The sequence below is a fragment of the Acanthopagrus latus genome, chromosome 13 (assembly GCF_904848185.1).
Source record: "Acanthopagrus latus isolate v.2019 chromosome 13, fAcaLat1.1, whole genome shotgun sequence".
Lineage (NCBI taxonomy): Eukaryota > Metazoa > Chordata > Actinopteri > Spariformes > Sparidae > Acanthopagrus > Acanthopagrus latus.
In genome coordinates, this window is record NC_051051.1 from 21,339,426 (window position 1) to 21,354,392 (window position 14,967).

The 14,967-nt window shown below is 39.3% G+C and overlaps 1 protein-coding gene across 10 annotated transcripts in view; it reads right to left on the minus strand.

Moving 5' to 3' along the window:
- The window catches only part of cadm1a (cell adhesion molecule 1a), a 394,713-nt gene that overhangs the window by 65,151 nt on the left and 314,595 nt on the right, over positions 1–14,967 (minus strand). For all 10 annotated transcript variants that reach the window (XM_037120290.1, XM_037120284.1, XM_037120283.1 and 7 more), the window contains one exon: positions 7,759–7,917. In XM_037120290.1, coding sequence (XP_036976185.1) covers positions 7,759–7,917 — 159 coding nt within the window. The remainder of the gene's footprint in view (positions 1–7,758; positions 7,918–14,967) is intronic.

A 14,967-nucleotide genomic window follows, 5' to 3' on the forward strand; every position in this document is an offset into this window, starting at 1 on the left:
CATTTACCATTAATATTCAAGCATGGCATATTTAGAACAGCATGTATGTTTAACACTTAACTTTCTTTTTCCCAAATTTTCACCATTTCACCAGCGTAGCTCTACTCTGGCATGCAATAAGCTCACTGTTATTGAGTAATTAGGCTGAAAACACCTGAAGTTTACATAAATATTCATGTAACAATTTAATAAACACATAAGGTTAAGTCTGCATAATTTAATTGACCCAGTTATTTAATTAATTCATGTTGACTAATTTGATAAAAACAAAACTTTGCACTGATGTGGCATTTTACTTTTAACTTGAGCAGTAAAATTTGATTGAACATTTAAACATAATCAAAATACTTATATTCACTGTTTAGGCAAATTGTTTTGTGTGTGAATTGATCAGGTAATCAGGTATTGTTAAAGAATTAACGGTAGGAATTAACTTGTTTGGTGAATAAAATGCCCTTTGCTCTTCAGCTTCCATTCATTCAGTATTTCCTCCTAGTAGGACGAACATAAATGTTTAAAAGTTGGAAGTAAAAGCAGGACTTTTGTTTTGGTCTTACTTTCAGTCCGCAGCAACACCGAATTGAATCCCCAACCCAGATGACAGATTGAATAAAACATTACATTTCTGTCCAGAATAAAGGATCATCTCTCACACCAAGATGAGAAAAGGCTTTGATAACACCAGCCACATTCAACGGAATGGGAACAATAGAAACTCCATGGTTGCAAAGAATAGCGCAGCAGCAACTGTCAAAGCACCCCACTGATTTGTCAAAACAACATTGTTACGTTTTCTTCCCCCACCGCCTCAACTCTTCAGCAGTGTCCTCTGTTTCCTCTATGGCAGCTTTATCAGGTAGCTTCTTTGAACACACTCAGGGCTACTTGTGGCACCCGCACTACACCACTCATTTATCATTCCCCAATGCTTTGGCTTGTGTTTTTGGTATTAGGTTAATTTAAAATTTCATCAATATTATGACCAGGGTAGAGCCGACGCCGCCAAGGAGCGATTGGATGCAATGGAAGAGCAGGTCGAGGTTAAGCCAGTTGTGGAAAGGAAAACTCCTAATCAAGCTAAATACACCCAGGCAAAGTTAAGTTTGTGTAGCACAAATAGATCTATATATATTTTTATACACATATAAATTTATATATCAATATAGTTATATATTGTGTTGTGCTGGGTCCATACATTATCCTTTAGAACCCATGAGAAACTCCAGTAGCCTCTATGTAATTTCATTGCATTTCATCTGGTTGCCGGTCACTATAACTATTGAGAGAGTCAAGACTAAATGTTCTGACTAAAAACTAAAACGTTTTAAACGTTATCTCATCTGTGAACATTTTTGCCCGTGTCAGGTAGATACATTTTAACTGGCCATGATGATTGTCTGACAGAAAAAACAACAGATGCCCCGATTCAACACTAATGTCTTAAACCCTGTTATGTTTTGATTTGACAGGGAGACGACTTCTGGACTATTCCTATGCTGATAGAGAGCAGGTGACTCTGTATTCTTTATGGAGAAAAATCGCCATACCACATAATTAAAAAACAGGTAGCTGACCTAAAAAACGGCTTTTCTCTGATTAGATAGCTGGAACACTGAAAAGGTGTCTTCTCTACAACACTGATCATTTAATATCATTTAATGAAATGTATTTGTGATGTAAATACATTTAATAGATACGTCTGCTAAAAGAAATTTAGTGCAATTTTTCAAATGTCTTAAAAAAGTAATGAAATAAAAGTAATGCATTATATATAGAATACATTTATACAGTACTCACATCAACTCAACATGATAGGAATACTCTGCATTCAGATGGAAATTTTATGTGACTGAAATAAAGTTACTGCTTTAGGGAAATGATTTAAGAGTAATATAACCATCAAATTAACTTTTCTAATTCAAATATCAAAATATACGTAAAGTGCTTGGTTACGTTAGCCACTGAAAGCTACAGTGAGCTACAGTTCAGCTGTCGCAGCAACACTGGACTGAGCTGCAGAAGCGATACCATCAAATCGGCTGCAGTTGTGGCTGATATGATCATATCAGCTGTGTAATAATCTGAGGGGTGAAGTTAAAATATCTGTACTATGCACCTCTATGAATATGATTGGATGCTACCAGTCAGCTGGTGGCCTGATGGAAAAGCATCAGCTCAGGCTCAAAATATGCAATTTTAGGCAATGTCATGGTGGATCGTATAAGGTGAGAGCACATAATCAAGCCTCAGCCACTGTAGTCCACCACAGAGTCAACAATACTAACACATCCGTGATAAAAAAAGTACAATGATGACTGCACACGTAACTGCACACATATGCATCACTGCAAAATCCCATTAATAAGATGGAGTGATCTTAGCTCATCATTGTACCTTTTCTAGTGAAGCAATTTCAAAGCTTTGACTGAACTGTGACTTATATTTTCTTGTTTCTTTTAGACCTTTTCTGTTTTAGGCTATTTTCCCATTCCATAACTTGTTTGAATGCTTTGCTTCTTGACATCTTTTAACATGTATTTTAAATGCACATTTTTATTTCTTTTAATGTTATTTGTATGCCCCTGTAAAGCACTTTGAGTCACCTTGTCTGAATTATGCTATACAAATAAACTTGCCTTGCCTAATTATTCTCTCTCATGTCAAGTGTTCTGATTTGACTGTATCTTCTCATAAGACCTATTATCTAAGAAACAATAACAGTTTCCCTGCAAACATTGTAGCTGGTTCTTAGCTTTAGTTCAAAATATATTTTTTTATCAGTTCCTGAAATGTTGTGACTAGAAACAGCAGGAGCCAGTTGCAACTGCAGCTGCTGATGGCAGAAAGCAAAACCTTCTCTTTTGTTAGTTCATATTTTTGGCGCAGGCTTTTTCAGAACGTTTTTGACAAATGATACTTTTAAAAAAGGATGGGGACAAAATGTGCCCAGTGTAAATGACACCATATGGTGTTTGTGTATGTATACACATGTATCAGTCCTTTATCAAAAGCAGATTTGTTTCACCAGCAGGACTATCTAATATGATGACCAACATTTTTGGCAATACGTCAATAGTTTAATTAGCCTGCGGAACTCACTTATGTGCGCTCAACACACCATTTCCTGGTCTGTTTACTTCAAAATGTTATTTTGTTGAAATTTCCCGACATCAGATGCTGCAGATAAATACCTCAGTCATCTCATAGCAGATTGATTGCTGAGTCACAATGGTGTAATTATAGTTTTCCGATTGTGATGTAAATCATTCTCTACCCAGTTCCATAGCCTAAATGCACTATTTGTTGCTTGCATTTTTAATCAGCCTGTAGACAGAGAGCCCAGGCTTGAGTTATGATTTCAAAGCCGGCGGTAAAGTTTCACACTGATGTCCGACCTTCTCGGCAACAAACAACACATGTCTGGCCATCCATCTGTCTAAATCACACCCTGTCAGTGGCCGGCTCTCAGTCTTGGTGATGGACAGCAGACGGGCGAGAAGCCAGGTCTTCTGCTCAGTGGGCATGCACGGCTATAGACAACAACCATTTGGTTTTGTTTCTACTCCGGGCGCTACATGGCATCCTGCAACTTTTCCTCCGCTCACAACGTCATCTGACCTTGTCATCTGTGAGCCATAAACATGAAGGACGCCTCTACATCTGTAGGTTGTTTTGATAGCCTCAAGTAGTTATGGTGGAGCTCTCTTTGTCTCTGCGTGATGGCGAAACACACACTGCACAGCCGGATCCGAATACTGCCTCTTCAGTGGAAATGAAATAGTGTCTATCATATGCAAGAGGGCCGTTATCATTATGCTAACTGAATTATTTGCTTCATTGTGTGCCTCACCTCATAAGCACTCAAGATGGCACTATCCATCTCTCCGCAGCCGGCTGACCTTAAGGGAAAACAACCAGGCAACGGAGCAAAACAGCTTGCTTTGCTTATACACATAAACATTACAGGCTTATTTAATTATGCTGTCCCCTGACAATGGCCTCCTTTCACTGTTTCTTTCTACACAATGCAGTCCATTCCACTCATAAATTGCCCACACAGTGAGTGATTGAAATGTAAATCACCTCGTCTATCTCAGTAATCAGTAAACAAACTTGTGTGTAACTGTGTAGCAAAGGCGTAATTTCCTAGAGAGGATCGACAGTGTACAGTGGATACAAAAAGCCCGCACACACAAGTTGCAGGTTTACAATAGACTTGGTGTCCGAGCAAAACTGCCATGAAGATATACACATTTTATTATTTCAATTTTGTATTTGACATTTGAAATAGTTAAGTCTTCCATTTGGTCGATGTCCTCGCTGCAGGTACCACATTTTGCTTTAAGGACCCTCGTTTTCCAGTCCAGTAGAGCCTAAGCGACCCGAGATGAGTATTGAACCACAACTGTGCAACTGGGCATTAAATATTTGGGGAACCAGTTTTTCGTTGGGCCTTCTGCAGTCAACTCAGTGGTTGGATTCAACAAGTTTGAACTATTATTTGCCTGTCCATAGTATTTAAGTTGATAATGTCTGATATAGTTCCGACAGACTGAAACTGTGGTGTCGACAACAACAATTAATCCGTCGATTTGCTTGTTTGTTTATTTGTGTCAGTATGTGACGACCTGGGATGGGACTCGACTATCAACTGTCTTTCTCTTGACTTGTCCACTTCAGCTTTTTAAGTGTAAGCGCTCCACAGAGACAGCGTTGGCAGTGGTACAGTTGCTGTCTGTTAGCCAAACCAATGCTAGTGGAGCTCGCCTCTGGGTGTATAGCTTATGTAGTGAGTGCTGTTTAAATGCAAATGAGCTGGAAGAGCCCATTTGATGTTATTACAATATTGGAATGGAAGCAAACTGTTCATATGTCTCTAGAAACGCAAACAATCAAACATGTCATTCAATAAATAAAAAAAAAAAAAAATCAGCAGCATCCAAAAATTCTAAGTCTGTTACATGGCTCAAGATATGGTTATCATTTCATCATGTGTGACCAGTCAGTTTCGATGCGCTTGTTCTAAACCAACACAAGTGGCAGTTGTCCAGGAATTAGCCACTACGGCAGCACTTATCTGTCAGAATGGTGCACAAAAATTAGTCACTGATTATATTAACTCTAGAACTAAATGTGACATGACTCCTTTGGTGGATTTATCATAATTGGTAAAATTCCCAAAGGAAATTTTTTCACAAAAATCTATAGAATATGAGTTTATTTTTAAATATATATTTCATAACATTTACTGCCAATATCAGTATTTCAGCACTCATTGTTTTTCTTTGAAAGATCTTTATATTGATTTTTTTTTTCCCGATATCAAAAGCTGAGAAAAATACTGAGAAAAGTTAACAGATAAGGAAACTATTATCCGTGTTTTTAAAAGGGAACACTTTGATTTTCAAAATAAGTACCATGGCCTAAATAAATAACATAAATGTTTTCTCCTGTGTTTATTTTGTCATCTATTTGTACTGAAAATGCACCAAACCGTGACCCTATTACTGAGCTTCACACTGACCTGTAGTGTCTAATTAGTTTACTGCAGATCAAGAACCGCTACAGAATCTTCCCTGTAAATTACAGCTTCATAAGTTAAAGCAAATAAAAACAGGATTGTCTACGTATGTTACAGTAATTCTCTGCAGGCAACACTCTCGAAACAAAATATCAAACTGTACAGCAGATGGATCAGGCAGTAGGCGCGAGTGCAGGGCAGGCCATGCCTGTTGGTTGCCCTTACAGTATGCGCAGAGCGTGACAGCAGCAGCCCTGCCCGTGTGACGCAGTGTGAGACGCTGAGCCGGGCGGTCCATGTGAGCGCCCTGTTATCAGAGGCCAACAAAATGCCATGCTGCCGCTGTAGATGAGCTGATCTCCTCTTCTCGCTCACCCAGGGAAAGGTCAGATAGCTACACAAGAGTTATTTTTTAATAGAATGCATTCCAGGAGCCAAAGTCATAAGGTTACGAAGGCATAGAGTACATACATTTTATCATTCTGAATCAATGAAAATAACAAAAGCTCTACGTTACAAAGGTCCAGCATTTTAATTAGATGTCACATGGCTGGGGTAGGTCGTTTTGGTTCGTATGCAATGTTATGGTCAGGCCTGTGATGCCTAATAAATGCTTTCTATTGAAATAGAAAACAGTTATACTAATGAAAACATGATCTCTGACCTCTGTTAAGAGCTGGATTCAGTTTCTTCTTTGTGGTTCATGAGGAAGTTATTTCTGCAACACTTGGAGGCTAGATGATTAAATTGTGTATAGAGAAAACGCACTGATGAATTTATATTTCTAAAGAAATTCAGAAATTTCAATTTTCGTTCAGATGTTTTTTGTTGCATTCTATACACATTCACCTTTAATCTGTAAACACAACTGGAAACACTGTTTTTCTCCCCTCATTTTAGTATTTAGTCTTATTTTGACATCATCATTCATTTCTCTCTGTTTACACTTTTACATTCTTTTCATTGAATGTGTTCATATGGAAACACTTTTTTTTAAGGTTTAAGCCTACATCTGCTTACAGCTAATTCTACAGAAGCACACAGTTTCACAAAGGTTGCCATTTCTGTGTTCTGAGTTTGAGTCTTTACCCTATTCAGATTTCCCTGTACCTTGTCAGTTGCACTGAGTGCTGATCCAGAACATTTTGGCTCTAGAGACGACACAACACTTGTTAAAAAAGAAGAAAAAAAGGTTTTGCTCACAACTAGCAGTACAGTACCAGACAACCTACATCTGCAGTGTGCTCTCATGGCATTTCTAAACTCTTAAACTCAAACTGCACTGCACCGCTCTCACATATTTATGGACCCAGTTGACAGTCAGACAATACTGAAAGATAAGCAAAAGTATATCCTGCAAGATGATGTTGTTCGCGAGAGCCATCCGGCCAGACTTTGATGCTTCATAGTGATGACAGGGGTTAAAAGGGCAAAAAGGATATCCCTGTGCACATTAATATATTTCGTTATACGATGTCACAAATGAGATTATCTTCGCTGTTATGCTGAGATGAGTCAAAACATCTTGGCTGCAGAAAAAAATAAACTTGTCAAAAGAGAAAAAGTAAGCAGCGGCTCAAGGTTTCGCTCTGACTAGCAGCACAGTATCAGGAAACGACACGACCACATTTACTGCTTCAAACTTTTAAACTCGAGCTGCACTGCTTTCACACATTTATTGCTCCAAATGACCGTTGGACAGCAATAAAAGTTTAACAGATAGAAATCCAGTAAAATGATGTCAACTGAAAGAGCAAAAAGAGCTAAAGACATATCTTTTTTGTGCAAAGGCAACCTGGTACCTTATAAAAGTATATTTCTTTGAAAGATGTCATGAATGAGATTTCCCGCTGTTGACAAAGCCATGCAGCGCAGTTTCCGTGGTGGGAAAATGTGAGAAATTTATGTCATTTAATTAGAGGAGATGGAACAGTGAACTCTAGCGCAGTCCAATTTCCCTCTTTTATTCATCATAACCTGCTCATAGAGACAGTTCCCTTCAATGACACTGCCACACGTTTCACACACCAAAGTTTTAGTTGGGGAAAAGGAGCAAATTTATGCCATTTAATTAGAGAGGATGGAACACTCTTCTCTATTGCAGCCTAAGTTCTCTATTGCGGTTAAGCTGATGAGACACTTGAAAAACTTAAAAAAAAAAAAAAAAAAAAGAACTTACATAATGCAGCTTAAATACTCTGTTGATTTCTAATGTATAACAGAGCAGAAGTACTTACACTGCACCTCCAGGTACTTCTGTGCCTGGAAGTCCTTGACAGCAGGATGGTCTACGATGCAAACCACAGGCACGCCGTCGTCCTCCTTGCTGACGGTGAACGTCAGGCGGCTGGTTACTGTGTACATCTTGTCGTAGGTCAGATCAACTCTGGGCTTGCCTATGGGAGATATCACAGACAAGCAGACTTAAACACGGCAATACAGGTGAATTTTGGATTGCGGGTAAAATATGAATGAGGTCGGCCAGAAAATAATAAACTCAAGTTCACTCGCTTTTTTGTGTGTGTGTGTGTTTGTCAGCAAGATAGGTAGCAAGGTATTAGATAAAAAAAAACTATTTTGTTTTAGCAATTGTTTTATTTTAACAATCACCTGATATCATTGTCAACCCCTTGGTGCTGAAATGTCATTTTTGAAGTGCACAGAACATTTCTGGAGCTTCAAGGCAAAACAGCATCACACCATTCTCCTAAACAACTGAAGACAATGGGGACTTGTTTTAAAATGTAAAAAACAAAACAAAAAAACAACCAAAAAACCCCAGAAAATGGCTCCATATAACTTGCCCAAAGTTTTCCCAAACTCTGGAAGCCCTTAATTCCCAAAATGATTTAAAAAGACTTTATTTAGATCCTACTTCAGTTGTGTAGGAGAATGCTCTGAAAGTGAGCAGTTCATTCATGTACTTTTCCCATTTTTGTTGTACTTATCCTTTAAACTACATTGGTTTGATTAAGCAGAATCTCAGTCTTGGTCTCAGTCTTTCAGTTGATTTAAGTCCAGACTTTCATGTATGGTCAGAGACTACGCCGTGCAGTGACCAAAAGTTCTCTGACTTAAAGTTCTCCAAAGCTGAACTCATTAAGCTTTGCACTGAAAATAAATAGATTCCGCTGCTGAAATTTTGCTGATTTAAATTCCGGTGTAACCAGGCCCTCAGGTGTGTCTATAACTACTCACTCACACTGAGAGGAACCATATGCTTGGAATTGCAGTGAGATCCGTCAGGGGGAGTAGGATGATGTGGCTTAGCGGAGAGATAACTTTTTGTGGGTGCAAACCCAACCCACACTTGAACCTTACTGTATGATTTCCCTCAGCTCAAGCTCCCCTCAACCCAATTTGAGATGAAGCTGTTCTAGAAACATTATAATTAATTTCTCTCCATCCATAGCCACTCATCATTTGCAAGGTTGCAGGGACTTGAAGCCAACCCTGGCTCAAATACGTGACAAACAGGGCTCACCCTGGATGGAGTCAGTCTTTTGCACGGTTGACACATACAAACAGACAACCATTCGAACCAACGGGCAATTTAGAGTCTCCAATTAACCGAAGGAGGCCAGAGCATTTGTGGGGGGCGGATGTGACTCAAGAGTGGGTCCACCACTAATCACGAGGTCGGTGGCTCGAGCCCTCCTTCCTTCGGCTCCTCAAGTCTGCATCTTCTGTTGTCCTTGGGCAAGATACTGAACCTCAAGTTGCTCCTGTTTTAGAGTGTGTTAATAGGTGAGCACAGAAATGTTGCAGGGTGTTTTGAATCGATAGTGTCGCTCCTAAATAGCAGGTCAGCACCTAGCAAGGAACTCTTTGCCATTGGTCCATGAATCTATGTGTGAATAGGTGTTTGTGGTATCTGTTCTAGAACAATTTGAGTGGTCGGTAGACTAGAAAAATAATCAATAAATGCAGTAACATGTACCATTTAGCATGAAACTGCATCCAGCTAGGATATCCAAGTATCCTCCATGCTAAGGCAGTAGTGCTCATCCTGTCATGGTTTGGGTTTGTCCTGGCCTGTTTTATTTTGGAGATCATTTAATCATGTTCTTGTAGGGACTCTCTACTTCCTGTCTTTGTCTTTTTCCTTTCTTTTTTTTCTGTTCACCTGTATGTGTATCTCTTTTAATTTTTGTCAGTTTGTCTGTTTTTATCCCGCATCTCCTGCGTTCCCGTGTCTGTTACCTGTGTTCCTGACTTGTTCCCCATGGCTTTATGATTTGTTCTATTTGTCTGTAGTACACTTTAATCTTTTTTATTTTTTCAATTTTCCCTGTTGATGTTTGTTGCCAGCTTTTTGTTAACTGCCTTTTTGCTGCTCACATTATTAAAGCTCACTGTTTCCTAACCTGCTGTGTATGGGTCCTCGCCTTGTTGGCAAACCACAACACGCTGATTCTCAATAATTTTGTTGCAGTTTCTCAAATTCCGTCTATAAAGTCTAATTTAAGAAGACACGAGATCTCGGAAGTACAAGCTAAAAGGTTGGTTCTGGTTTCGACCAAACACAGCGGTGCTTGTTCTCCTTATCATTCAAATGACTCATAGTTTTCTGGTTGGATTGCTTTCTGCTTCAGGGCTAAATTGGTTTTCAGTGATTTTACACACTTAAGTCATAAAATATGAAAAAAGGAGCTGTAGAGGTTAAGACTAGCTTTGAAAATAAATGAATACAGTCTACCAAAGGGTTTTGGTTGTGCTTGAACCTTTTGTTTTATGCATCCTTGGTTGTCTCCTCGAGTACTTTGTGAATGAACTTCTTTTGTTTAAGAGTCAGTCCAAAATACAAAGCTATAGACACTGGACTCAAGGCTGAAAGAAAAAAACAAAAAAAAACAAAACAAAACTTTATAAACTTTAAGGCCTGACAAAGGTGGCCATTGTTTGGCTGTAAGTAGAACGTCTTTCTTCCCTGACCTTGCAAGATATGTAGAGTAGGAGCGAGGAGAGTGCCCTTGAAAATGGTCAAGGAAGGTGAATCAGCTAACAATTGCCTGCTGTCAGAGACTGCTATGTGACTGTGAATCACTCATTAGGCTTTATGAAACCAGATTTATTGTGTGGCCACCTTTTGTACAGCGCTGCCAGATCTGAAGCCTGCAAAGTAACCCTCCTCTGATTAGTGGCTGCTCTGTAATATCACACAGACAATATGTTCTCAAAAGCAATGAAGAGGCTACCTCATCACAGTCATACAAAATAAGAGGGATAGCTGCAGACGGCGAGGCACACCAGAGGCAAAGAGAGATTGATTATTTTTATCCCTTTGTCCTACTTCCTAACAGTCTGTTGCACAAGTGTGTTTGTGTCCCATCAATAAAACAAGCGGGGGAAAAAAAAAAGTGATTGAGCCTGCCAGGAGAAATGCTGCTGGTACAGGAAAAAAAAAGCATTCTGTCTTAATATGAGGAGCTGCATACATAAGTTCACATTTTGGTGTAAAATATGAGCTAAGTGCACATTCTACCCACTGTGCTGCAGCTCAGCCACCGCTGTGATACCGTCACTGTCACTGGTGACAGCCAACTCTTTGGATGCTGGGAAAGCAAACCTGTGTGATGTGCCTGGTGTAAAGGAACAGGTTGTCATGAATACACACCACTAGAGGCTTCAGATTCATGAAAGCACGTGAAATGGGAACCTGAAGGGGGTCTGCTTGAATCAAAATGACTTTTGAGATGCATAACAAAAAAAAAAGAAAAAAAAGAAAAAGAAAAAAGAAAAAGTGGGAGGACGTCTTCATTCAAGCCCTGGATTTCTGGATCTTTTACTTCACACCTTCAGAAAAGTCATTGTAAAATGAAAGTACTTATCTACACAAGCTGTCTCTGGGTTTGAAACCTGTACAAAGGCAGGTAACTAAAATATAATTTCCTATTAATGGTAATGTGGTTGGGATGAGCCAACCTCCATTATTACTCCTGTCTCTTTGTGTAAAGCACAAGAACTGACTGGTTCCAATAGACCTTTTTCACAGCAGCCATACTGACATGAAATAGACGGTAAACACAGGTTTCATTAATGACAATTAATGAAGGTTCTGTTCTATTTAGCGTAGTGAAGACTCTCTGCTCCTTGACTCTATCTGACATGAATTGAACAGAAACTTAATCAGAATCATTGGTAACATCTGTGTTTAACCTACTTTGTTTTTGTGTGAAAACGGCTGCAGTGAAAAAGGTCTATTCCGTAAGGAAGGCAGTGGAGACGGACGAGCCGCATTCGGTGGGCATCTGACAGTACACCACATATCAAATATCAAACTCCTCAGGTAGAGAGAATGTAGAGCTTAAGGTCACCACACTAGATGCGTCAAAAACAAATGCTATAATTGTCTTCTAGCGAAACCCACACACTGGAGGCATCATGGGGATCAGAGTCGACATGCATCAACACTCAACGCAATGCAACTTTTTTTTTTCTTACGACTGAGACAAGAGCTGCCTAGACATCTGACGGCACACGTGGATTTCTGTCAGGAGTCCATCTTATGTGATTACACCGTCTCCTCTGCCTTCATCAAGGTCAGTTATTGTGCTATTGAGTGCACAGTAGAATTCATTTGATTGCTACCCTTGTCTCATAAGTGCAAACCATGGCTCTTTTGCGGTGCTGTTTATAGTGTGGCAGAGCAGGGTTCTTCATAACAGTGAAGTAAATGGGATTCCTCCATTTTGGACAGAGTGCTGAAAGGCTAGAACTGTCAAGACCATTAGCTTTTTGTTTAGTGCTGTAAATCTAAATGTCAAAGTTCACCTGAGTTGAAGTTTGCAAAACAGCATTTGGAGTTGTTGCTCCAGCTGAATGTTTTTTTTTTTTTTTTTATTCGGTTGAAATAAATGACTTCTTGCCAAAATGTAGCTATTTTAAATGCGAGCGTGACTGGGTCATGATGCTAGCTAGAACCGATTAACATCTTGGTGCATGTTTGACTTCATGGCTTTACCATGGCTGGCCTTATTATGCAACCACATAAAAAGAGCTAAGGTTGGACCAAGTAAAGCCTTGAGCAACACAAAAAATGAAAATATCAGTTTATTAATACACTGCCTCAGAAAAACGCTGGTGCTGTGTTTGTGATTCCTTCTTTTCTTACTTTAAAACCATCAACCAGGTGACAGTAATGCAAGTTTAACAAAAATAGAAAATAAAACGCCCTCCAAAAGTGAAGCGAGTATTGAAGATGAATTGGTGATGGCTCTCCGTTTGAAAGAGTCATGGCTTGTTAGGCACTAAAAACAAGTTTGGAGCCGAGCCAGTAGAGATGAATGTCACAAAGCAGCAGTGGAAGGTCAAACAAAAAGCTCAAGTGGCACTTTAGGTTGTTTTGTAAATCCTAACATACAAACTCAGCTGGTTGTCTTTCTGCTTTTTTTTTTCTGCTTCTTTAAGTGTTATCGTTTAACTGCATTTCTGTAGAGCAGGAAAGGAGCGGTGTCTGTTTAAATAAAATATATGTCTCTCCGCTTCAGTCGCTTCACTTTGCCCAAAATATTCTTTTTATCCATTTCTAGAGTCTTCCTGCTGGGGTAGAGCAGGGTAATTGAAATCACCCTGTGGTTGTCTCATAAGACTTGAGGCTAATGGCTGTTCTGGTCCCTGTCAGTCAATGAAGTGCCCTACCTACTGGCCTTTTCCTTTTTTTTTCTACTCGTCTCCTTTTTTTTCTTCATCTTAAAAGAAGAGAAAGGAACGACCTGTACTGCTAGATCCTGCGCTGTCTGATACGACTCCCTTTCTTCGTGACTTTCACTGCAGTCTGTGCTTAAGAGCTGGAGTTATCAGTGCCAGGGCATAATGTTAATAAATCACTAAACAACAGGATCAGAGGAAAAGGAACGGAGGAGATAATAGTGAGATAATGGGTCTGTGCATATTAGGAGAGATTGTTGGATTTACATTGGCAAGCATGACAATTGCAACCTTTAAATGATATTTAAGAGAGCCTGATTATCCCTTAAGGTAATTAAGTTAAATTCCGGGGACGTTTAATTAGAAATAAGTCTGCCAGGCAAGGAGCCACAGCCGAAGGCAATTTAAGTAATTCTGCCCTAATGTCAGGAATCTGGCACCCTGAGTCATTCTCTCTCTCTCCATCTTTTATTTTAATGCACTCCTTTGTCTTCGGCAGAGCAATGCCACGTTTCATTTTTTACAACTCTGCTGCAGTGTCAAGCAAACAAACGCTGGAATAATTTGACAGTTTACTAAAGAGCTTGAATTTTAAATGGCAGCTTACTCGCACGACACGGTCAACAAAAGTGACACTGAGTGATTAAAGGGATTATTCCAAAAGTGTGATTTTGATAATGTGCTGACAATAATGTCAATTAAGTTGAACTTGTTGTAAAGTGAACAAATACATATTTTATGAGTGGGCTGCCATTGTTTTAAGCTGTTTCAGCTAACAACCCCTTTTCACCTGTGGCGGAAATGGATAAAAGCAAATGGCATGCTCCAAATGATGTGTTGTGACAAGTGAGCCTTTAAGCACCAAAAAAATGTGCATCTGTCAACTGTCGATCTTCAAAGAGTGCTGAGCTGGTTCTGAAAATAGCAATCCATTGCCAACAAGTGTGAGAGAACAGCAGGGGTGCAGGGGTTGAGGGGCATGTATTGTTCCGCAAAATCGTTTTCTGCCATTCGATAAAAAAAAAAAAATAAATAAAAAGCAAATGAGCATCATTTGAAAGCGCAGCTAAAGTGAGCGTGAGGACTCAGTGAAGGAGGGGAATATTACAAATAACAAATAATGTCACAGCACGCTTGAGAAACACAAACATGCTAACTGAAGATGGTTTTGTATGGCGACGCTGTGGCAGGTTCCCGTTTGAAGGAGACGCTGAGTACCCAGGAGTGGATAAGTATTTCACAGTCGTCACTGGTTCAACTCAGCCCATTCATGCAAGTGGCTGCACTGTTGCCACACACCATTAGTCAGTGTGGTCACATGCACTTAAGTAACTGTGTTACGGTCAGCCTTCTGCATTAACAAAACAAGGTTTTGTAGCATCATTAAGTGATCATCATACAGGATTAGATTATTAACATGACCAGATTTCTAGACACAGAAGCAATTTCTCAAAGTTTGGAATCACCTGTTTTATTGATGTTTCCTTCAATAAATGGCATTTTTATAATGGTATAATTTGCTGAGACACTAAATGTATTACTTACATTTGAATTTCTGCAGCATTATATGTCAGGAGGAAAAACTTTCTTTTAACCATTTATCTTCCCAAATACTATTCGATTTAAATGACCCGAGATCATTATCCAACACCAAAGGTCCCTCTGCAGTTTAATCAGTGGTTAGATGAACAAAAAAAAAAACTGTAATTTGTCAGTCTATAGTTACCCTGGACTAACCCTCTAATTCTGTGTTGAAGTTTTAAGAATGGCTTTGCTAACACACCAGTTAATTCCAG